General features: G+C 52.0%; 1 protein-coding gene across 13 annotated transcripts in view; it reads right to left on the reverse strand.

Annotated features, from left to right (window-relative positions):
• ptpn12 (protein tyrosine phosphatase non-receptor type 12) overlaps positions 1–25,987 on the reverse strand; it is a 50,156-nt gene that overhangs the window by 5,593 nt on the left and 18,576 nt on the right. For 5 of the 13 annotated variants that reach the window (XR_010331227.1, XR_010331226.1, XM_064343417.1 and 2 more), the window contains exons 2-14: positions 21,820–21,928; positions 20,637–20,713; positions 19,732–19,827; positions 18,157–18,195; positions 17,956–18,027; positions 16,468–16,527; positions 15,855–15,997; positions 12,853–12,919; positions 11,769–11,846; positions 11,308–11,406; positions 9,558–9,643; positions 4,967–5,775; positions 2,367–2,438 (exon numbers count right to left, since the gene is read on the reverse strand). Coding sequence is in view for 11 of the 13 variants with exons in the window: in XM_064343417.1 (XP_064199487.1) it covers positions 2,367–2,438; positions 4,967–5,775; positions 9,558–9,643; positions 11,308–11,406; positions 11,769–11,846; positions 12,853–12,919; positions 15,855–15,997; positions 16,468–16,527; positions 17,956–18,027; positions 18,157–18,195; positions 19,732–19,827; positions 20,637–20,713; positions 21,820–21,928 (1,807 nt within the window). In the remaining 2 variants the exon portion in view is untranslated. The remainder of the gene's footprint in view (positions 1–2,366; positions 2,439–4,966; positions 5,776–9,557; positions 9,644–11,307; positions 11,407–11,768; positions 11,847–12,852; positions 12,920–15,854; positions 15,998–16,467; positions 16,528–17,955; positions 18,028–18,156; positions 18,196–19,731; positions 19,828–20,636; positions 20,714–21,819; positions 21,929–25,987) is intronic. The other 8 variants (XM_064343424.1, XM_064343421.1, XM_064343423.1 and 5 more) reach the window with 3 other exon arrangements.

Genomic DNA, 25,987 nt, shown 5'->3' on the forward strand with positions numbered 1-25,987 from the left:
GTTTAGTCTGGGAGAGTGGCTACAGAGGGAGGTGGTTCAGGCACGCTGAAAACTGATGTATGGTCAAGTTGAATCATGGAGTTTAGGCAGTAGGATACGGATGTCTGGACAGCTGAGTGTGCCAGGGCATCCTAGCAGTACTGCCCCTCAAGCCAGCAGGACCACACATTCGCTTGGCAGCCCAGCCCAGCTCATTGTTCTGGACTATGGCACAGAGGCAGGAAGGTAGCTTAGCCTAGTCCATGAATGCATGGTCAGTTAGCCCTGCAGGGATAGAACATTAATTGAAATCAGGTAGGGGTTCCAGTAGGAGGGCTCACAGTAGTGGCTGCCTCAGCCGTTAGAGGCTACACACTGGTGGCTGAGGAGGACTGTATAGAAGCTGGATGGAGCTTCTATACAAGTGTTTATCTTTTTGTTCTGTTTGGCACAGAGACTAGACTTACTGTGCATGTTGACCCCCCCCTCCTGCTCAATAGCTGGGTTTCTCCTGAGATTTTTTCCCAATCGGGGAGTTTTTTCTCGCTACTGTGTTAGGGTTTCTCCCTCACAGCCTGACCGATGGGAATTTTTGGGTGAATCTCAGGTCCTGGGTGGAATACATGGTGACATCATGTCATGTGCTACCCAAGAGCTTTAGGTCTTAAGGCACAGCAGATCAAGCATCGAAGCGGGGAGAGAGGTCACCCGTTCACCACAAACCGCGCGGCCCTGTGCGTAACGGCTGTCACTCAGAGCCAGACAGCTCGTCAGTCAGGCGCTAGACACCACCTGCATCCCCGAGGACGGTGACATCACCTCACCTCACCTCAGCAGTACGCGGTCTCCCGCACGCGGAGCAGCCACAACCCGCTCCCCGAGCATCCATCTGCAAACGAGCAGCTAATTAGGGCCCGCTCGCTCCGAGGCTCGACTGCTCAAACGGCCTATTAGCATCCTCCGCGGTCACAGCTGCGCGGGCCGGCCTGGAGGAGGGAGGCGGGGTTTCCGTTTCCACGCTACGAGCCTCCATCGCTGCCGTAATGAAGCCCAACAGGCGCCGCCCCAGCCCAGCCCGGGCTCATTAGCATAGGGAAGCACGCATCTCCCTCAGAGGCGCTGTGGCCACACTGGATAATGTGCCTGTGTGCAAAACTGACCCCACGTTAATAACTGCAGCTGTTAGTTCTAAAAATAAGTTAATTAGTAAATAATTAAAGAAATACATAAATAAACAAACCTCAGCTGTTCAAATATGACTGATGCAAAACAACAGCCCTTAAAAAATTTAAATAAAATCATCTAAAAGTCCCCTGTCTCTGCATTCACATCACAGCGTACTTCATTGGAAATAAATTACCACACAGCCTGCACTGTAGCAGAGACACGCTCTCTCGGTGAAATGTAATGGAACTGAAAGCCCATCACTGCAAACACTGCTCTCTTCACCCGGCCGCGGGCTTCCTCAGGCTAACGTCTGCAACGGAGGGTGCAGTTACAGGCTCCGCCCCTCCCGCCTGCAAACAGCTTCCGACAAATCAAACCCCTCATCCAAGGCAAAAGCTCAACGCGACACAGATACAGAACTACGGTCAAATACAATCTCAATTACCCGCTGATGATTGCCATCGTTGGAAAATTACAGCGTTGGAGGCATGGTTCCAATGAACCACCTTATGTAATCTACTGCAATTTCATTAAAACTACATTACCCATGAACACCTGTGTTGCTGAAATATAGTCAGAAAGAAATGCACATTTTTATAAGGCACTACTAGCATTATATAAAATTTAATTTTCACCGGTTGGAATGTATTTTATTGGAAATTTCTGATATAGGGTTAAGTTATTTCATATAACCTTAATATTTGTGTTAAGGTTATATGAAATATAACCAAATATTTAGGGCAAATATTTGTGTAACTGCAAGTCCAACTTTTCATTCACAAACATTGCATCTACCCTCATAAACACTGTACATCTGTAGATTTGCACTGTACATTAATTACAGGGTGATAAATGAGTGTGGGAGGGCTTCAAGTCAGTAGTAGCTCTCAAAATGCTGACCCAAAAAGAGGCCAGCAACCTTTAGCATCCAACTTCTTGAATGACAGGAGGGGTAACTTTTAAAATCAACAGAGAATTTTACTAGCAGGAAATCAGGGATGTAATTTAATGCTGTGGCTATACTCAGGGTGTACTTTTTCCAGTGGCTCAGATTCACTTTTGAAAATCTGGAAAATTTCCATTCATTAGATCAAAGAAGAACACAAAAGGCAAACCCAAATCCCAGGTTCAAAGGTCTGAAGAGCTGTTCTTGGCGCCCTCTAGTGGCCAGTGAGTGGACAGGTCGACAGGTCGGGAGGAGGAGGCCAGACAGAACGCACCTGAGGCCAGACAGAACGACTCTGGGGTTCTCACGGGCAGAGGGGGAGGGGAATCTTCAGTCTCGTCACAGTCTGAATCGGACAAAGACCAGGTGTTACCGTCCAGAGAGCAAGTGTGGCACCAAGCCCGAGGTGCGCAAGTCAGAGAGCAGCGGGTCTGCCCAGCAACCCCATCACCATGCTACCCTGCACGTGCAAGCCAATCAAAAAGCTCAAATCAAGGCATCGAGCCAATCAAAAAGCTCAAATCAAAACAGAAGCCAATCAAACAGCCCAAATCAAGGCATCGAGCCAATCAAAAAGCTCAAATCAACGCACCAAGGCAAACGGGTTCACTTCCCCAGAGAAACAAAAGAAACTGAAGCGGAAAAGGGACAGCTGTAATAGTTTTTCACCAAAGCATTCCCCCCCATGTCGGTGCAGGCATTTCCACATCTTACCCACAGGCAGAGGAACTGCGCAATAATTTTCCCCCCAAAGTGATCGCTTATTACTCACACATGCAGCCTACTCCTGCGGCTCCCACTCGAACCATTACCTGACTGCACCCCTCCCGCCTACCATCCTTACATCACCATCCTTACATCACCTTTCCTCACTTCCTGACGGTGTCTCACTTCCTTCTTCACGCTGCGTGGGGGATTTCCCCCGGCGCGACACAGCGAGGGCTCGCGCTGAACGCTAGCGATTCCAGACGACGCACGCGCGGCAGCGGGGACCTCAGCGAGCGGCTCCCCGCCTCGCGCTCGTCACCTCCTAACAATGCGCTCAGGTTTGAATGGAGGGCGGAGTCCGCTAATACCCCTTCCCCTAATTGGTCACTCCAGATCCGGTGGGGGGGGGGGGGGTTTATGACAACCGACAGAACAAACAGAGGGCCGGGGAAGGCTTTAGTATGAACTGCTCTGTTCAGATTTATCCAAAATATTTATCTGTTCTGAAGAGGACCTTGAGGATATGTCTCTAAAAATTGAAGCTTACTTAATCCTATTGTAAAACTTTGTCCTTATTCTTCTCTGATTTTTTTTCCCTCACTGTTTTCTTCAAACAAAATATTAAAATGGAATTAATAAAATATGAAAAATTACTCCACGGCAAAACACGTATTGTGTACTTTATCATCAATCTTATTCCTAATGGCTTTCGGTTCTTCCACAAAGACGATGGTTATAAACTACGTGAAAGATTCTCAATGACATTCACAAAAGTGAAATGGGAGCTTTAATTGCTTTCACCGGGTAGAACACTTAATCTCGCGCAATCTTATTTTCATAAGCTGTAAGAACGTAAATATCACTTCCTGCGGAGCTCTGCGGTACACACGGCTTATGAAAGACATTGAGCAGAGACGAGTCGCCCGACGCAGGGGAGCCCGCTACCGAAGGTGAACATCATCAGCAAACGGCCAAAAAAAGCCAAAAAAGGTGGAACAGCAGGAGGTCTGTGAGCAGGGAACAGGGACGCGTTTCCCCTCCGGACAGACGCAGGCCGAATCTGGGCTTCGGCGGTAAGAGCGCGGCCAAAGCCCGATTTCCACCCGTCGCGCGCGAGCCGGCGGAAAAGCTGCACATGCCCCGAATTTCAGCCAATCAGCAGCAGAGCACCACAGAGCCCGGGAAACGGCACCGCCCCCCCACCACATTCACCCTCAGCACTGCATTCCATCAGCATGCCCTCCTGCAAAAGCACGTCGCTTTTGCAAAGACAATTCACTCATGCAACACACAAAGACTTCATCAAATATTTCTCATGAATTAATCTCAACCGTAGCCCCGCCCCCTCCGCTGCTGTAACCAGTGGTGTGTCAGAAGCGGGCCGATTGGCAGAGATAAAGTGGGGGGGGGGGTCTTGGCATTGGCCTGGCCTGGAATCTGACAGCGCTAAATTACTAAGCCACAGGCCTCCCCACGAATCTCCCCAGGCTATGAACGCCAGGCATGTGACCGCACTGCGATCCACCTTGGGGTGAGACCGGGGGTGGGGCCGGGAGTGGGCGGGTCCCGTCGCTAAAGAAAACGGTCTTACGCCTGCTGAGTCACCACTTGTTACTATGGTGACAATGACAGGCGCAAGAATCTTGCTGTGTCTTTTGATCGAGTCAAAGTTTGACGCAAATATAAGATCAAAAGAACACAACAGACGCATTCGCGCTTAAAATATGTGGCTAAGATATGCAAATATTTCAAATCAATTCGGTCAATTGAGTTGAACGGTCAAATTTTTCTATATTAACTGGATTGATGCATTTCAACATTTTTGAGGGCAAAGAGTTGCTCCACATAATCTCCACTTAAACTGAACACAATGCACAGCCCTGCTGAAGCTGGGGTAGGTCCTTGAGTAATCTCTGGCCAGTGCAGTGCAATGCAGTACTGTGTGTGTCTGTGTGTGTCTGTGTGTGTCTGCATGTGAGGAGTGCAGGGGCCTATCCTTATAGCTTGAGTTCCTACTGTCACCCTACCCCTACCCGCTCTGAGAAAGAGCGTCAGTGCCTGGGGGGGGCAGTGAGACCAGCCTGGGGGGAGGGGGTCGGGGCTATCCCAGGCTGCCTGGCCAAAGCCAGCCAGCCGGGGGGAGGGTTTGAGAGGAGCCCCACGTACTTGGTGCCGTGTCCAGAGGGGAGGACCGACCGGCGATGGACATGGAGGAGACCTTCCTGGCGGGGTGGGGCTCACCGGGGTAGGGCGCCAGCACGGTGCCGCTGGCGGTGGAGACGCTGCTCGCGCGGCTGGGGTCCCAGGCGGCCCCCGAGGGCGGTCCGCGGCCCTCGCCCTCCGAGTCGGAGTTCTCCGAGTGCAGCGGGTTGGTGAAGCAGAGCGCAGTCCTGGGGGCGGGGCCGAGGGCGGAGCCCGGCGAGGGAGAGCGGGACTTCTGCGAGCCGGCGAGGGACCAGGGCGCCTGGCCCTTGTCCCGCAGGGGCAGGTGGTTGGGCCGGGGGGGCGCCTCCTCGCCCTCGGGCTGGGCGGGGCAGTCGGCCCGCGAGTCCTCGCCGGCGGGGGCGGAGCCGGCGGCGTGCGGCTTGGCCTTGAAGGCGTGGCTGCGGTGCAGCGCGTTGCTGCTCTCGAAGCTGCGCGGGCCCTCCTGCAGGGGCACCTTCTTGATCTCGATGCTCAGCTTGCGCTCCAGCTTCTTCTCCAGGCCCTCGCCGGGGGAGGGGCAGGGGGAGGTCCCCGTGCCCCCGGTCCCGCCCTCGGGCGGGGCCTTGTTGTAGTTCTCGTTGAGGTCGGGGTTCTGGCCCGACGCCATCACGTGCAGCACGGGCTTGGGGTGGTAGCGGTCGTTGTCCTGCCGCACGTTGGTCACCGTGGGGAAGGCGGAGGGCGGGGACGGGGTGAGGATGGGCGGGACCGGGCGGGGCTCCGGGGGCTGCAGGATCTCCTCCTTTACGTCTCCTTCAACCTGACAACCGCTGCACGAGAGAGAGAGGGAGAGAGAGAGAGCAGAGAGAGAAAAACAATAAGACCTTAACCTCAATACAACCCCATATTCAAGTTAAGAACAAAAATAATCATTTTAATCATAAAGGGCTTTCAAGCTGTGTGCCCAAAGCATTTCACTGCAAGAATACAAAACAGAAGTAAAAAAAAAAAAAAAGGACTCTGCCCCTTTCATTTGAGATAGTAAAAAATTATGAACATGAATGTAAATATGTTTCGTTTTTTTTAAGAGAAAGACTAGCTGCCTATATATCCTATCTGACTCCTAGGCAGGGACCCCTTATATATGTTAACAGTACATAATTTTGACTGAAGTCGATAAGATGAAGTCATTAACTGAAAAAACAAAAAAAATGCAGTGACTAGACAGAATAATCACACTGCGCTCAGCTCAATCATGTTGTACCACCCACCACCACCAGATGGCAGATTCCACCACAGACCTTAACAATTGCAAGCGGTTGTTTAAGCTTCATTTCCCCAGGCGAACCAATGACACGCTCACTTCTGTTTACATCAGGTATTAGCTCTATCAGTCTCCCTCTTTTCTGTGGAATTCTACATTTTGTCTCATTACAGCGGTTGTGCAACGTTTAAAAAAAAAAAAAAAAACCAAAAACAGCAGTGAAAAAAACGGATTCTTTTTCCGACGGCTCCCAGGATGCTGAGGTGTGAGACCCTGTGTGTGAGAAAGTCAACCACACGCCGGGTGATGGAAACTCCGCCCTCAGACCGAAACTGGTAAATCCCCTGGGCCGGGTGAAGAAGCCAAACTCACAAGCTCCGCCTCCCCCACATCCTGAGACCCGCGGCACAACCTGCCCTGGACAGGCAGCGCGTGTGAGTGCGCACTGCTCGTGCTCCTTAATGCACCGTAGTCAGCGCACCGATACGCACACAACCACACGCTGGTCAGGGCCATTCAGCAAGCAGCTGGGGCCAAATATGACACTCTCGGGCTTTGACAAGAGGGGGAATTAAGCATTCAATCAGATGCATCAAAAATGTTGACTATATATCAAGGTTTGCATGTGCACACACCACCTACTAGTCAAAGAATAATAAATAATAGCCATGCACACTTTAACAAGGCAACTACAATGTTTTATCAAAACTTATCAAGATTTTGTACAGTAATTTTACAAACAGCCTGTTGAAAATGTTTGGCTCGTATGCAGTAGAATCCAACCCCCAGGAAGTAACAGCTGAAGAGCCTACAGGCCATAAAGCAAAAATACATTTTAAAAGACTTGTAGGACATTGTTTTCCTTCTATCACACACATATTACAGTGGTTACGAATATCAGTTCAGCAGCCACACTTTACAATGTCCTGTGTGCCGAGTGACCCTTTAACTCCTACTGGTCAGCCCCAGTACAGCGCTCCTCAGCACTACACCCCCCCTTGAGGGTTGGAATGCAGGCTCTCCCCTGGATCTCCTCCAAATCAAATCAGGGCCCACTTTCAAGTGCTTCTGAATATGGCTCCCACACCATACTGCCACAGCCAAGAGGACAGAGGTCACAGCTGCTGCTGCCGCCAAAACACACACACACACACACACATGCATACATGCATGCACACACGCACACACACACGAAAGACTCTCTCATACACACTCGGACACATGCACACAGATAGACATTTCCTCTCTCACACACACACTTTCACACATACACAGACACATTCTCATACACACGCACACAGACAGAAAGACGGAGACACACACACACCTCTTTCTCACACACACACACCCACAGACGCGCACGTAAGCACAGCGCGCGTAACACTGCCTAATCCCCAGTACGGGAGCCCAGCCCCTGAGTAAGCAGGATGTGAGGTTTCTGACGCACGCCGGTGAGTACCGTGTTTCGCACCGCATCCCATAAGGCCGTGCTGCACCCCGGCAGGTCATCCACAGGCCAACGCTGGGATCGATGCTAACCGCCTCGCGGCGCGCGAGCCGAGGCGCTAGCGCTTCCTCTGGGCTCAGACCCCCGCGTTCGGCGTGCCGACGGCACCGCTGGTCTGGGCGCGACGCGGTACAGGCTGCCGTTCCCCAGGGGACCAGAGAAAACTCCGCCCTTCTGCGCTCAGAGCGCTCTGCGGTCTCTTTCCCTCGCTCCCGCCCCTCCCGCGTAGACGGATGGTCCCTGTGCCCTCAGAGCTCGATGATTTCTGAGAAAATCTTCTTCTGACTCCGCAATAACTCACAAGCCCCTCGTAAACACCCCGGCTCAGTCAGGAGCACGATGCGCGTTAGAGCGAGCCGACCCGCTTCCTGCATTCTGGGCTTCCATACGTAAAGCAATCCTTCTTCAGGAAACCGGAACGCGTGCCGGCCCCCTGTAGAGCCAACATGGCAGCCGCGGCACCATGAGAATGAGCTCATCTGAAATTTGTGTGGCACCAGGGCATTGGGGTGGGCCTGGCATATCTGATTACCATGACTCACAGCACGACCTTGACACAGCTCTCTGTAGAACTCCCACAGATGCTCTCTAGTGCTCACACACAGAGCCGAACACACACACACACACACACACACACACACACAGACACGCACCAACACAGACACAGACACAGAGACACTTGCTCTCTCACACACACAGACACTAGCACACACACAGACACACACAAAAAGCTGTGCATGAATCACGATCAGCGCCGGAAACGCTGTGAGACACGACAGCGCAGAACAATGCTGATAATTACACTTGAAAATGGCCGCTCACCATTCACGGCACGCAATTAAATCATCAAACCCGGATTTTACACTCCGCTCAAAGGAAGCCTCAAGAGCAGGAACACAATGAGGACAGGAAAAAGAGGGCAAACATTCCCCCAATGAGCTGACGAAATAAACAATGCTATAACCATGACACAGTGTCACAGGAAACACAGACGGCTAACTCAGAGGCTGAGTAGGGCTACTGTGTATGTACTGCTACAGAAGTAGCACTGCACCAGACCAGCCTGGGGCTGAAACCCAGCACAGCTATGAGAGCTCCGGTCATGTGACCACATCCTCCTCCCTGACTGCACAGCAGCAGAGAATGAGAGGAGCAGGGAGAGCACAGGGACAGGGAGAGAGCACAGGGACTGAGACAGCACAGGGAAAGAGAGGGAGAGCACGGGGACAGAGAGACAGCGCAGGGAGAGATAGAGAGTGCAGGAAGAGAGAGAGAGAGCGCAGGGAACAAGCGAGCGCAGGGGGAGAGAGAGAGCGCAGGGAGAGAGAGAGTGCAGGGAACAAGAGAGCGCAGGGAGAAAGAGAGCACAGGGAGAGAGAGTGAGGAACAAGAGAGCACAGGGGGAGAGAGAGAGCGCAGGGGGAGGGAGAGAGAGCGCAGGGAACAAGAGAGCGCAGGGAGAAAGAGGCACAGGGAGAGAGAGTGCAGACACAGCGCAGTCACAACACTAAGGCTACAGACGAGAGGAGCAGCTGCTTTCTCACACAGACCTTCTGTCAATGCCACAGACCTCAAGAATAAACCCAGCGAAATACAAGACCCCACTGACAGGGGCTCACTGACAGACTATTCACAGGCAGGGAGACCGGCCGGTCAGGGGGGGTCACGTGACCAGGCTGCCATGGAGACGTGACCAGACTGCAGGAGAAGTGCCCCCCGGCCGTCCTCTGCACCAGCGGGAGGACGCTTTGCCGGGGGCCAGGGCTCAACCTGCCCCGCCCAGCTCCACTCAGCAGCAAGACCCGGGCTACCCACAATGCACGGCCAGGCCGGGGCGTTACCTGCGGACCCGGGGCGGTTTGGGGGGAGGCGTGTCCCATCTCTCCTCGTCTGAGGTTTGGTCGGCTTTCTCCGGGCTTCCTTCATCCTGCGGGCGAGGATGAAGAGAAACGTACATCCTCTGTATTCCCACAATGCATTTCTGCTTTGGGTTACTCACTTAGCTCATTTAGTCATACATAAATCTGCATAAACTCCAGTTCCATTTACATCTCATGATTTCTCCACAGCAAATTATCCCAGGCAAACCAAAAGCAGTGTCTACCTTCTCTTCACTGCAATTATTTTTGTGTATTCTGTTCACATTCCAAATGTGTTTCCGATCACACGTTTTTCTAAAACACATCTGAGTCTACCTCCACATCGCATTTCAGTTTCATTTACACTTTAATGAGCACCGTAGCCTACACTCTCATTTCACACCTCCCATTCGCTGCCTGTTACTGCGTGTGTGCAGCAGGTTTACGTGTGTGTGTGGATATGCGGGTGTGTGTGTGAGACAGCGTGCGTGTACACCGGCGTGTGTGCGTATGTATACGGGCGTGTGCGTACGGACGTATGTGTGTGCGTGTGTGCGTGCATGTGTGTGTGCGTGTTGCGTGTGGTGTGCGATGGGTGCATGCGTGTGTGTTGTGTATGCGGCATGGGTGCATGCGTGTGTGTGTGTGTTGTGTGCGTGTGCGCATGGGTGCATGCGTGTGTGTGTGTGTGTATGCGTGTGCGTGTGCGCATGGGTGCATGCGTGTGTGTGTGTGTGTGTATGCGTGTGTGTGTGCGCATGGGTGCATGCGTGTGTGTGTGTGTGTGTATGCGTGTGTGTGCGCATGGGTGCATGCGTGTGTGTGTGTGTGTATGCGTGTGTGTGTGTGTGTGTATGCGTGTGTGTGTGCGCACGCTGCTCCAGGCCCCGGGCAGTGGGACGAGCAGGACGGACGCTGCTCTCTTTCCCAGATGTGCACTGCTTCCCAGGCTCGGGGTGTGTTATGTCACAGATCCCGAGCTCCCAAACAGGAAGTGAGCCTCGGCTCTTGGCCGAGCGCCAGCAGCAGTTTCTACCCCCTTCTTCTCAGACTTGTAAAGTCCTCTGCCCCCCCCCCCTGCTCCGCATAGCAGAGGCACATCCTGTCTTTCTTCTGCACCACAATCCTGCCCCACACTAATGGGAGGAGAGCTGCTCGGGCAGTAACAGGAGCAGATCCCTCCCCAGCTGGAGCCATTAAAAGGAGCTGCATTATTCCGGGGAACAGATGTATCAGCTTCTGCCTGCGTTTTAACACCTCTTCCAACGGTTTTTCAGAAGCGCTTAAGAGATTGTGTTCGTTTCCTGCGACGCAGACGCGCTGGAAAAGTGCTTAAGCACAAAGTCCCAGCATGCCACAGTGGCAGGCTGCTGCCACACAGCCAAAACGCGCAGGGAACAGATTTGGGAGACGCCAGTTCTATTCCGCTCGAGACCAAACAACATTTTTCCAAAAATAAAAGATTTTTAAAAAACCCCTTCAAAAACATGCTTTTAGCATAGCTGCTACATCTAGCCCGTCTGTGGGATGAAGCTATTTGTGGGTGCCGAGCCATTCGCTCACGGTATCGCAGGGTTAAACCTACGGTTTCCTTATGATGCGTTTTCTTTTTATGACTGGCTCATTGACGGCACCGCCCTGTGAGAGGGGAACATTAAGAGCCCGATCGGCCCTGAGCCCGTCCCGGGACGGGGGGGGGGGGGCGAGGGGGCGCGGGCGGGGCGCGGCTCACCATGTTATCAGCGATCTCGGAGTTGGTGGGGCTCTCGAGGTGCTGCAGCTGCTTCTCAAAGAGCTGAGCGATGGCCCTGTGCACCAGCTCATACTGCTCCTGTGAGAGCGAGAGAAAGAGAAAGAGCCAGTGAGAAAGAGGAGGGAGAAAGAAAGAGTGAAAGAGAAAGAAAGGTTGAGAGGGGAAGAGAAAGAGAGTAAGAAAGAGTAAGAAAGAGAAAGAAAGGTTGAGAGGGGAAGAGAAAGAGAGTAGGGGAAAGAGTAAGAAAGAGAAAGAGAGAAAGAAGTGACACAGAAGTCGCATACACTGGCTCAGCATCATCACAAGCCCCTCCCCCTTTCTTACATTACATTCCGAGGCAGCCCCCCCGCTCGCGACAGTGTCAGCAGAGCAGAGGACAGCCCAACCCCCCCGGGGGGAAGCGAGAGCGCGCGCTCTGCGCTCTGACAGCGCGACGCTACCTTGGTCTGCACAGCCGAATGCCTCTGCGTCCTCATCTCCTGAATCAGCCGGAACACGTTGAAGTCTTCTGGAATCTTCTGCGAACCCCGAAACGTGACAACAATCACATAAAATACACACGGTGAAGGGCATATCATCTGACACTGTGGGTACTTCCCTCTGTGATGTTCTGATGAAGCCCTAGACTGAGGCCTACACGTCCGCAGACCGGTTCAAACTCACTCAAAGGGGTCATTGAAGGCTTTTAGCTCACCTACGGTAATGAGACAGCCCTTGATATGACTCATATAAAAGCGAAGGGTCTGGTTCACCGTTTGCTACATACTAAAATACAGCCAGAGGGGATCTGAGTGACAGGAGGAGAGGGAGAGAGGCGTCCCATTGCAGGTCAAGTGGAATCTGAATTCACGTCGACCGACAGATTTCTCACTCCCTCTCCAGTTCAAAAACAATATCAATTGCATGCCTTTTTGTCCCCACCTGCATGGTACATTTACTGCCTCCTCTGATTTGTTTTCAGACAGCAAGCAGCTGGATTTTTAATGACCTGAGAAACACACTTCCCCAATCTGCCTGGCAGGAGCTCAGCAAAGCCCAAACCTCCAGGGGGAACTACATTAAGCGCAAACACACACACACGCACACGCACACGCACACGCACACGCACACACACACGCTCACACGCTCACACACGCACGCGCACACACGCACACACGCGCACACACGCACACACGCACACACGCACACACGCACACACGCACACACGCACACACGCACACACACACACACACGCACACACACACGCACAGAGCCTGGTTGTGTGATCTGAGGGTCGCTGACTGCTGACGCAATGGGCGGGTCCTTGAAGCCACGCAGCCGGGCTCCGGCGGTGGCGGAGGAGGCCGTGAAATACCTGAGGAGCGAAGGCGCTCGCGGTCCGCACCGCTGTGGAGACGAACGGGCGCGTCTCGTCTACAAACCCACATCTGACGCACGGCAGCGCCAGCAGGAAGGCCGAGCCTCTGCGCTTCGCTGCTTCCTGTTTGAGGGCGGCGGTGTCGAGAGAGCCCCAGAGAGCCTTACCCCAGCCTTCAGCAGGTTCCACGTGTAGTCGATGGCACAGATGGCCCCGGTCCGCCCACAGCCCGCACTGCAAACACACAAACAAACATGCTAAGATACCAGTCACAGGGACAGAGTTGCTGATATACAGCACTTACACAAGACTGCAAACTCACAGGGACAGAGTTGCTTATATACACCACTTATATAATTAAGAGGACAGTGCTGGTGATATACACCACTTACATAAGACTGCACACTCACAGGGGACAGTGCTGCTGACATATACCACTTATATAATTAAGAGGACTGCTACTGACATATACCACTTATATAATTAAGAGGACAGTGCTGGTGATATACACCACTTATATAATTAAGAGGACAGTGCATTAACCAACACAACAGACGCACACCACAGGACAGGCACTGACAATACCACTATACGATCAAGCACGACGCACACATATACCACTAAACATTAGACACAGTGCCTGGTGATATACTACGCTACTGCTGACGCAATGGGCGGGCTGAGCACGCAGCAGGGCCAGGCGGTGCGAGAGAGCCTGTGAATACTAGATCGAAGAGGCTGCGTTCGCAACCACTTATAAAAGGGACAGTGCTGGTGTATAACCCACATAAGACTGCACACCACAGGGGACAGTTGCGCTCGCTGCCTGTATGAGCCACTTAACCCTAAGACCTACCACTTCAGCAGGTTCCACGTGTAGTCGATGCACAGATGCCAGTCCGCAAAGCCCGCACTGCAAACTACAAACAAACATCTAAGATAAGTAGGACAAGTTGCTGATATACAGCACTTACACAAGACTGCAAACTCACAGGGACAGAGTTGCTTATATACACCACTTACAAATAAGACAGTGCTACTAATCACAGGGGACAGTGCTGTGATATATACCACTTCATAAGATAACTCAAGGGACATGCTACTGACATATACCACTTATATAATTAAGAGGACAGTGCTGGTGATATACACCACTTACATAAGACTGCACACTCACAGGGGACAGTGCTGCTGACATATACCACAAAAATGAAAGTGTCGCACAACATTTAGCACTTATACTTCAGCAAAGGCCTTTGGGGAGGATTCTTCCGTTTCTATGGTAGCAGGACGGCAAACCGCTAACGTGCGGAAACATTAGCCCAGTGAGAAATAGGTATATCTACTTTTGTTTTTGTTTTTTTAAATGACGCAAACGAAAAAAAGAAGGTGGTCTGTCACTCAGATGAACAGAAAATAATGAAGCGTCCACGACGGTGTTCCATTTGGTGGTCCAATCACACTGCGATAAAGTCTGGACAGGTCTGCTATGGCTCAGGTGACAGTGTGGCACAAGCTCAACCACACTTAACTGTTCTGTGAGTGTAGCACTTTGCGGCATGGCGCGGCTCACTGGAACAGTAGCAGAGAAGTGAGAAACTGGAATTCTGTGACATACCAACCCCTCCACCCTCAACCCCTTCAGACATCCTCATTGGTCTGAAGTTAACAGGGCCCCGCCCCCGCCCTGAATCACTTACATGGGACAGACCACCACCGACATGTGGCTTCAATTGGGCCAATAAGGAGCGGCTCTGAGGCGCTTCCTGGCGCAAATGAAGGGAAAATCAAAGGAAGATTAAAAGGCTTAGGCCGTCATTTAGTGAGCCTTCCTGCCTGGCCTAACAGCAGGCCCGAGGACACAGACGTGACATCAGCACCTCCAGTGCACCCGGTCCCGGGCCGGCCCCCCGTCTTAACGCAGCGCAGCGTTAAGCTGCAGCTGACGGACCGGAGGCCAGCGATGGGGCTCACAGGACATCCTCGTCCTCATAAAAATACAGAAGCGCCGCGGACATCTGCTGAAGAGCTTCTACAGGCCGCAAAGACCCCGAGCAGGGAGCCTGACACCGCACCGTATTACTGCACTGTTTACAGAACATACACAGACACACTCACAGACGCGCGCGCCTACGCACACAGACACAGACACACACACACACACACACACACACACTCACACACTCACACACTCACACACTCACACACACACACACACACACACACACACACGAGCACGCACACGCCCTCACACTCACCCACACACACACACACACAAGCACACACCCACGCATGTGCACACACACACACACACACCCTCACACGCTCACCCACACACACACACACACACGCCCTCACGCACACACACACACACACACACAGACACACTCACACGCATGTGCACACACACACACACATAGACACGCAAGCACACACCCACGCACGTGCACACACACTCACCCACACGGACAGAAGCACACAAGCTGCTGATATGCAGCTGATAAAGTGTTTAGGGAACACATTCAGCAGTAACCACAGTGGCTTTTTGCTCTTTAGAAGAGGGACAGAGAGTTTGTACTGTACACAAAAAATCATACAGTGTACAAAGGCACAAATATCACTATTGGAGATGTGGGCGTTGGATTTGTTATCAGTCTGCAACATCACTGTTAAATTTACCGTTTACACAAATCCCTGTATCGATGCCTGACAAAAAGTTCCAGTATATACAGATTGGAACGTCACTAAGAGAGTGATTTACCAGCAATGTACAAAGATTTGTACATCACTATGTGAGTGATTTACCTGCTGGGTATACAAATCAGTATGCCATTATTTGAGAGATTCACCTGCAGTGTATATTGATTAGTACATCACTACGCGAGAACGACTTACCTGCAGTGTACACAGATCAGTACGCCACTATAAGAGAGTGATTTACCCACAATGTATATAGATCAGACCATCACAATGAGAGTGATTTACCAGCAGTGTATATAGATCAGTACATCACTATGAGAGAGCGATTTACCTGCAGTGTGTACTGATCGGTACATCACTTTGAGAGAGAGATTTACCTGCAGTGTGTACTGATCGGTACGTCAGTATGCGAGAGTGATTTACCTGCAGTGTATACAGATCGGTATGTCAGAATGCGAGAGTGATTTACCTGCAGTGTATACAGATCGGTACGTCGTCGTGTTCCTGGTACTCCCTCATGAGGCTGATCATGTCCAGGATGGAATCGAAGGAGGAGGGCACGTCGTGGTCGGGCCAGTTCATGTAGTGAAACTGCGTTATTCTGCGCGTCTCCTTCGGATGGGGACACAGACGGGTCACTGGCTGCCAGACTGGCCTCCTCCAAACACACACAACGCACCACAGAGCGCAGAGAGGGACATAGCGCTCGCACTGCACCGCAGGCCGAGTGACTGCGGGTCTTAGAGGCGGGTGAGAGTAGCGGGCTGAAGCTGTCAGTCAGGGGTCAGCACTCGGAACGCTCTCCTGCTTTCAGTAAGACCCGGCATGGCACCATGCTGTGCACCGGGAGTGCTATTCCCATCCGTACACTACAGCAGGGGCAGCCAACCCTGTTCCTGGAGATCTACCATCCTGCAGGTTTTCACTTCAACCCTAAATTTGGCACACCTGATTCTACTAATCTCTAACTGTTGAATGAGGTCTCCTTTGTTAGGGTTTGAGCAAAAACCTACAGGACGGTAGACCTCCAAGAACAGGGATGGATACCACCGCTCTACAGCAAGCCACCAAAAGGAACTCACATCCTGATACTCCACGGTCAGTGTTCTGATGAAGAAGTCCGTCCTGGCCTGTTCCGATTCCTAATGAGCAGGACAGATTTGAACATCACACACGGAACATCCACAGACAGCACCGGCACGGTGCTGGTTTTAAACAGCGGGCAGAGGCACAGACAGCACCGCGCAGTCGGTTTTAAACAGCCAGAGACTCAGCACCGGCGCATTGTGGTTAAACAGCAGCCAGAGCACAGACAGAACCGGCGCAGTGCTGGTTTTAAACAGCAGCCAGAGGCACAGACAGCACTGGCGCGGTGCTGGTTTTAAACAGCACAGAGCCAACGCACGGCGATGCGTTAAGCGCAGGACAGACAGCCGGCGCGGTGCTGGTTTTAACACAGCCAGAGGCCAGACAGCACGCGAGTCGTTAGACAGCACAAGACAGACGCACCGGCGCGGTGCTGGTTTTAAACAGCAGCCAGAGGCACAGACAGCACCGGCGCGGTGCTGGTTTTAAACAGCAGCCAGAGGCACAGACAGCACCGGCGCGGTGCTGGTTTTAAACAGCAGCCAGAGGCACAGACAGCACCGGCGCAGTGCTGGTTTTAAACAGCAGCCAGAGGCACAGACAGCACCGGCGCGGTGCAGGTTTTAACAGCAGCCAGAGGCACAGACAGCACCGGCGCGGTGCAGGTTTTAGACAGCAGCCAGAGGCACAGCAGGCCGGTACGGTCATTAAAGAAGCGCTTCAGGACCCTTAACGGAAGCCGCACCGATAATGGCTAAGAACAGGAGCGAGATCCCAGCTCATCTTTTAATGAAGCGTTTTACTAGCCTCTCCGCACCAGGCGTCGACCTGTGGGGAGCGGACGCGTTTGGGAAGGAGCCGTTTCCCCGGCCTAACGCGCGCGTGAGCGGGCCTGCAGCTTATGCTAATGTTTGCCCGTTAAACTGAGGCCTGCTGGCAGCGGTAAGATCACACAAAGCCACGGGAGGCAGACACTTCTCCCCCCCCCCACCAACGCGCTGAATAATGAAAGGAAATTCCCACACGCGGGCTCCTGGAACACAGGGGAGCAACCAAACAACGTGAGGTAGGAGGTCTGATTCCTCCTCCTGTTCTAATAAGATCACACTAACATCGGAAAAGTTGAAGGGGGGGCGGGGGGGTCAACGCATTTCATCTGACGACGCTGAGAAGATTCCAGCAGCACTGTGCTGTGACCTAGACCCAGCGTAAGAATGACTAATAAAAAGATAATGAGACAAAAGGATTAAACCCACTCAATTTACTTGCTACAGAAAAAGTATTAAAAGCAGCAGAGGCTTCAGCGAAACAACAGCGCATTTGTTCGCTGAGTGCAAACAGACCTATTCTGCGGTCACGGTTCAGCCAAAAAGACCGCTCCTCAACTCTAAACGTCCTCATAAAGGAACCTTCTCCGGACAGGAAGAGCTCGGCACAGGAAGCGGCGGCGGGCGAGCCCTGCGTTTAAGGGACCGCGCACTTACGCAGGAGATCCGGAACGGCCCGAAGGACAGCGGCTCGTCGCCGAACAGGGGGAAGTACCGCTCACACTTTTTCTGCGCAGAAAAGCAAAAACATTTTTTTCCAAATGTTAATTATGATTTTTTTTCCCCCCCACAAACTGAGTTTAAACTCTGACTCATAATAGAGGCACTTAGGGCGAGAGATGAAACATGGCCACCTACCCTTCCCATCTCAAACTCTCGACACGCCATCACGATGACCTGCACAGAAAAAAACGAGGAGTGTCAGCACAATCCTGCTTCTCCTAGGCATGCATCTGTTACGCTCGGCACCTCACTGACGGGCAGAGTCAAACAGAGTGACACATCGCTCCATCTGACTACACAGCCCAGTCATAAGGTAATGACGAGCTCTAGGAATCTTTGATGAAATTCCACATCTTTTCCGTTGGCATGTACAGCGTGTGGCAGTGAGACGATCTGCACTGTGGCCTGCGGCTGCAGACTCCGCCACAAGGAAAAACAGAATCATCCACACGCTGCGGTTGGGACGGGACAATGGAGCCGAGCCTGACGCCGTGAGCCAGGGAACTGCCTCAGGCAGGCCGGCACAGACACAAAAACACACTAACACACTCACATACGCACACCCACGCACACACTCACATACGCGCACCCACGCACACACACACACACACACACACACGTACACACTAACACTCCTACACTCACACTCAAACAAACACACACACACACACACACATACACACTGCTACACTCACACTCAAACAAACACACCAACACTGCTACACTCACACTCAAACAAACACACCAACACTGCTACACTCACACTCAAACAAACACACACACACACCAACACTGCTACACTCACACTCAAACAAACACACCAACACTGCTACACTCACACTCAAACAAACACACCAACACTGCTACACTCACACTCAAACAAACACACACACACACCAACACTGCTACACTCACACTCAAACACACACACACACAGACACACACACACACACTCACACTCACACTCACACTCAAACAAACACACCAACACTGCTACACTCACACTCAAACAAACACACACACACACACACACACACACACGCTTATGGACACACACGTACACACTAACACACACACACACACACACGCTTATGTACACACACGTTCACACTAACACTGCTACACTCACACTCAAACACACACACACACACACACACGTACACACTAACACTGCTACACTCACACTCTAACAAACACACACACACACACACACACACACGTACACTGCTACACTCACACTCAAACAAACACACACACACACACACGTACACACCAACACTGCTACACTCACACTCAAACAAACACACACACACACACACGCTTATGTACACACACGTACACACTAACACACACACACGTACACACACTTATGTACACACACATACACACTAACGAACCCACACACACACACACTTATGTACACACACGTACACACTAACAAACACACACACACACGCTTATGTACACACACGTACACACTAACACACACACACGTACACACACTTATGTACACACACATACACACTAACGAACCCACACACACACACACATACGTACATACACACACACACACACTAACACACCCACACACACATAAGTACACACATATAAACTAACATACCTACACACACACACAGGCCCTCATTCTGCCCCGGTGAGACAGCAGTACCAGCAGCCCGCCCTGCAGGGACAGGCACAGCGGGGACTTACCGCTACGTGATACTCCCAGTTCATCCTCCAGAAGTCGATGACGGTGTTGGGGAGGGGCCCCTGCGTGGCGATGTAGGCCTCGGGCCCATCGATTCCCTGCGACGCAGACGGGAGAGGAGGCGGGGTCAGGGAAGGAAGCGCCCGAACGGAAATAAAAGTCGTCCGTCACGCTTTGCGGCGACGCGTCCGTCCCTCCCCCTGCCTTTCAGCAGATGCGACACGGGCTGCTGGTTACTGTCGCAAGGCTCCCTCCCTCCCTCTCTCTCTTTCTCTTTCTCTCTTTCTCTCTCTCTCTCTCTGTCTCTCTCTCCCTCCCCCCCCTCTCTCTCCCTCTGTCTCACTCACTCGCTCATGCGGGAGAGAGAAAAACAGAGGGGGTAAAGGTCTCTCATGCCAGGCATAAACACTACACGCGAGCGGGCGTGATAAGGTCTGCTGCGTAACACATTCCACGCATTTCTGACCATCCGCACAGCGCAATAAGCAGCGCAGCCACACATACGAACACAGAGAGCGGCCCAGGAAGGGGGGCGGGGGCAGGGGGTAGTCAGACAGCAGGATCTCCCACCCCCAGCCAATCAGGCACCTGCGCTCTCACTGAAAGCACACACAACAGTCCACCGCCAGAGGAACTGATAAAGGACGTAGCCGAGGCAGGGGAAGGCTCACAAAATGCCACCGGCCGTTTCCAATCGGGTGAAGTTTTTAATTGCTTTAAAAAACGGAATAAAAAGTTCTTTAAACTTGAGTGGCGTTTGCAGAAAGGGTCGCAGCGCTATGATAAGCTGCTCCCATTGGTCCGTTTGGTTTCTCTCTGCGGGCTCATCTGCACATCCGCTCGCGCTCCCCACCCACGCGCAGGAGCAGGTCGCTACGGCGACGCTCGGGGCGGCGGGCTGCCCTACCTTGATGAAATTTGCATTGATGTAATCCGTGTCCTGATTGGAGGTCTTTAACGACACCTTTACCCTGCTGTGGTCAACTGCGGGGGAAGAAGGAGAGACATCTCAGAGACAAACAGACGGACAGACCAGAGCAGTGCAATAACATCATAATCTATACTATACTGGTTACATCACAATTCCTTAATGTTCACACTCACATTGATACTCTAACCTATATACAGGAATTTATAAGGGTTTATTCTGAAATAAAAAATAATCTACATTTATTTTGAACAAATGGACACTGCTTTCATGACAATGCAATGTGAGTGTTTCAGTAAAAGCCTAAAGTGATGGGCTTAGACTGAAATTCAGTTAAATCCTCACACTTAAATAAAAAAAAAAAAAGTAAAGATGTAAATAAATCTGGGTATTTATAAGCGGAAATCTGATTAATCCCGAGAACACAGGGCCTTCCTTATGAGTTTCGTTTCGAATACGATGAGCAGGAAATTGCTTTAGATCCGAAAGGCTGTTCCTATAAACAGGTCACATAACCCCTTCAAAGACACAAGCGTGGGGGTGGGGGGGTGGGGGGTTTATTGTACACCCTGCACAGATGGAGCAGTTCAGCTCCAGTGTGGTCATTAATCTGATTCATTCCAGTAATATCTTTCTCTCTCAAATGGGTCCCCACACACGCACACACACACACACACACCTTCACATGCACACACAGACAGACACACATGCACACACACACATGCACACGCCTTCACATGCACACACACACACACACACACACACACAGACAGACACAGATGCACACACATACCCACAGACACGCACACACACATACCCAGACGCACGCACACACGCACGCACGCACGCAAGCACAAACCCACACAGAAACCCACGCACAAACACATAGACACCCAGACGCACACGCATAACTACAGACGCACACACACACACGCACACACCCACACAGACGCACACATACCCACAGACACGCACACACACATACCCAGACGCACACACACACGCACGCACAAACCCACACAGAAACCCACGCACAAACACATAGACACCCAGACGCACACGCATAACTACAGACGCACACACACAAGCACGCACACACACACATACACACACACACACAGACACACACATGCGCACACACAACCCGCTGCAGATGACTTACATGGCAATATGTCTTTATATCTGTTCTTTTTCACATTCTCTTCTTTTTCTCCAACGTTTGTAGGATAGATTTTCTCTGTTCTGTACTTGGTCGATAGTCTTCGTAATCTCTGTGAGGGGAAAAAAACAAAAGGTATGAGAATCTTACACACACTGAGACTGAGGCCGAGCGTGCAACTTAAAAGCGATCGATACCACAATTAAGAAAAAGCAGTTAATTAGCCTTCGGGCTACAGAGTTGGCTGGAGAAACTGGTTCTGCTATACCCCATCACTCATTGAGTGCTGCGCTATGTGCTAAAAGATGCTTCCCTCAGCTCCAAAAGGAGGCCCATTCTGCAGCATCCTCGCAAAGAGGCACATAAATGGCTATAGCTTCGTTAGATACTTTTTTCCCTTAGCTACACACCTATTCCCACTTACTTAGCTTACCACTGTGGCCCACTCCCTTTGCACTATGCTGATGCCCTTCCCCCATGGCTCCACGCTGAAGCCCACTCACTTAGCTCCACGCTGAGGCCCACTCACTTAGCTCCACGCTTAGGCTAGCTCATTTAGCTCCATGCCGAGGCCTGCTCACTCAGCTGCACACTGAGGCCTACTCGAGCCTAGGTCCTTTGCGTCACCCTAGTCCCCCACTGGGACCGGCTTACATCTTAAACTCTGCATGGAGACCCGCTCCTGCAGCAGCGCACTGAATCCTACTCTTCACACTTAATTACTGCAACACTCAGCCTCGCCGTTTCAATCTCTGGGGCCAGAAATTCAGCAGGGACACGGATGTAATGAGATTCTTTAGCACATCATAGCTGCGTGAATAAAGGGACTTTTTCCAGGGCACATTACCCTGCCTAATTAAGGCCTCATTTTCCGGGTTCCTGCATGTTTCTGGCTGCACTTTCAGTGTATTTTAAATACTTTTCATGTTAAAAGCATTATGAGCGCATTCAAACAAATCCTCCCATTAGCAGACGTCCTGCCACATTAAACATGCATAACATTAACAGCACCAAAAACAGTGGAATAAAACTGAAACTAAAGGGCGGGCTGCATAGAGCAGCGTGGTGCAGGCCAGCTGACTCAAGCCAAGCACGAATTACCCCCTTCTGACCTGTGATCCCTTTTCTATCCATTACTCTCTACTTTCTCTCTTTCTGAATAAATGCAAAAAAATATGAATTGAGGGCAGACTACCAGTTCTATCTTTTTTCTTTCTTCTTTTTTTTAACTAAAAGGTACTCAGTTCTTAATCATTTAATCACCCCGTTGTTTTGAGCGGTAAACAACATCTCCGCTGTTTACCACACATTGTTTGATAGAGCAGAGTGTGACAAACAAACCACTCGCATCCCTTATATTGCAGACAGAGAAAAAACTATTCATTTTGCGACACAGCTGGGCTACAGCACTTTCACCTTAGCCAAACAGAACAGAAAATGCCCTCTCAAGCATAAAACCAGAGAGTAACAAACTCCAGCGGATACTAGCACGCGCCCGAGCAAATCCACATTACATGAGTGCACTGAATCTGTACCACCACCGCAGGCCGAGGGTGGGGAGAGAAAGTTCAGATGTGCCTGGGAACGGAGTGGTGTTCCTAATGCACCCCACTGCACCAGGCCCTCTCCAGGCCTAGGCCTCTAAAGCCTACAGAGCCTACAGAGCCCAGAGAGCCCACAGAGCCCAGAGAGCCCACAGAGCCCAGAGAGCCCACAGAGCCCAGAGAGCCCACAGAGCCCAGAGAGCCCACAGAGGAACAGGAATGATGGAGGCTAACGCTCGGGACAGAGCCACTGCATTCTGTCCCGCCGCATCGTCAACATCGACCGACAGTCCCTGAAAAAAAGAGCTATTTTTCTGGGTAGGAGGCCCATTTCCCAATAAGCCATTTTTACGACTGTTCTGTTTGTCAGAGGAATATCAGATGTGTTATACACTGGATACTCATAACCAGCATAGTAGCTAATTGGGGTGACGGTTATTGGAATAAGGCATTTAAATGACTCATATCCTGGTACTGTAACTGTTGCGACAGTATGCTTTCCCCCTCAGGTTAATATGAGAATATTAGGGTGCATGTAAACACCAACATGGTGAGTCTCCCATGCTTTGAGATGAAGCAGAGGGTAGCTGTGTGAGCCAGGCTTCACGCTCAGTGACACAGGCACAGAGGAGCTAGCGCTGAACTGCGGAGCAGTGAACATCAGCCAGCGCTCACACAGAGGAGGGGGTCAGTGTTAATGGGCCTGTGGGTCTGCAGCAGCCCTGGGACTGGGCACTTCTCCAGCGCAAGAGCTGCCGCACAAGAGGTGAGCGCCAGAGTGCGCTGGCATTGGGCTCAATAGAGCCGGGAGCGCATTAGGCTTTCAGTGGAGGCTGGCCTGAGCTGCCCCATGCAGGCTCTCAGACCCCCCCCCAAACCCCCCCGCCCCCTGCCCACACTGAGCCCAGCCTCCCAGAGCTCACAGAACAGAGGCAGGCCTCCCCAACATCAAGCCAAAAGAATCCAGTTCCACTCATTCACCAGCAGCTTAATGTCTTCAGCCTTCGATAGCTTTCACGTGTGCGACACTACAAAAATAAACATAAACTTAATTGCCTGCTAAAATAACCTTTAGGAGTCGTCTCATTTCGCCCTTAAAAAGAGCCCAGCTGATGGAATTTCAGTGCGCGTTAGCCAAGCTGAGAATGGGAGGTGATTATGAGCGGAGCTGCAGGCCAGGAGCAGCACTAACAGGCTTCCCCTCCGTGGCTCTGAGGACACTGCGGATGAGCTCGGCAGGGCGGCCAGCGTTTGGAGGACAAGCAAGCGGACCGCCGGACTGGGACGTGCACGCGGGCGTGCCTGTGCTCGCGGGCCGGTTCTGGATGTCCCATAGCCGGGAGACACCAGGGAGCGACCGAACGTTCGACCCTCCACAGAACCTTCCGGCAGCGCGAATGGCTTCTTTATATCTTTACGCGTTCATTTCCCACAGAGCGCAGCCAGGTTCTCGGCCAATGCCTCTCCATGGGCACCTGCTGCTGGAGGGAGAGGGAGAGAGAGAACGGGATGAAGGGACAGGGGAGGAGAGAGCAAAATGAAGAAGGGAAGAAAGAGTGAGAGAGAGTGAGGGAGACTGAGAGTGAGGGCGAGCTTGAGCGCGAGAGAGAGAAAAGGAGAGAGCGAATGAGAGATCGACACAGAGAATGAGAGACAATGCCCAGGGGAAGTGTGAGAAAGACATGGCCGGGTGTCCATGCCCACCCCCTACCCCCCCCCCCAAAAGCCCCCACACCCCACCCCCCCTCGGCAGCCGTACAGGAAGCCGGCGTGTTGGCGTGAGAGCGGGAGGGGGCAGACGGGAGAGCGCTTCCTGCGAGTGTGCCACGCACACAGTCTGCAGCGCTTCCTCCCGGTAGCGCCCCTGTGCGTGACAATGCCCGACGGGCAAGCCCACCCTCCCCGCTCCCATCCCAGCTTCTACTGAGCGCGCTCAGCCGAGGCGCGGCAGCGCGCCCACATCACACGGGAGGCAGGAAGCGAAGGCCCCCGGCTTCCAGCCTCACGCCGCCCACTCCGGTGACTTCAGTGTGAGGCCTGAGGCCACGCCCACTGTGTGCCTGAGGCCACGCCCCCAGAAAGCTAAGCCATGCTTCAAATTACTAAGGCGAACGTGTCGATGATAAGGAAACCGAGGTCTCAGCTGTGTTCGCCCTAATGGGATTACAGCAGAGTTTAGCCCAGGCTGTGGGACTGGTTTAACCCACAGCTGAACCCAGAGAGCAGAGATGATAACATCTAAGCCAAAAATACAGAGCTGGCCTCATACAGTGCAGCCACAGACACAGTAGCTCTATGCTACTGTGATACAAATATGCTTGCCATGCCAATGGAGCAAACAGAAATTCAAAAAACTGAGAGCACAGTGCACAGAGGGACAAAGTGAGAGATGGAGAGAGACAGGGAGGAAGAGAGAGGGGGATGGTAAGAGACAGAGTAACAGAGAGAGTGAGGGCAGGGGAGAGAGAGAGAGAGTGAAAACATTTGTCTGATCTCTTCCATAACACGCAGACTAACCTACTTTCCTCTCTGTAGCTAAATAAGTAAGCAGTCATGTTTTCCTTTTCCTGAATAATTAAAAGAAAACATGCCGGCCCCACGTCGTGCAAGCTCCTCCTCTTTTTTAT

This window comes from Anguilla rostrata, chromosome 7, assembly GCF_018555375.3.
Source record: "Anguilla rostrata isolate EN2019 chromosome 7, ASM1855537v3, whole genome shotgun sequence".
Lineage (NCBI taxonomy): Eukaryota > Metazoa > Chordata > Actinopteri > Anguilliformes > Anguillidae > Anguilla > Anguilla rostrata.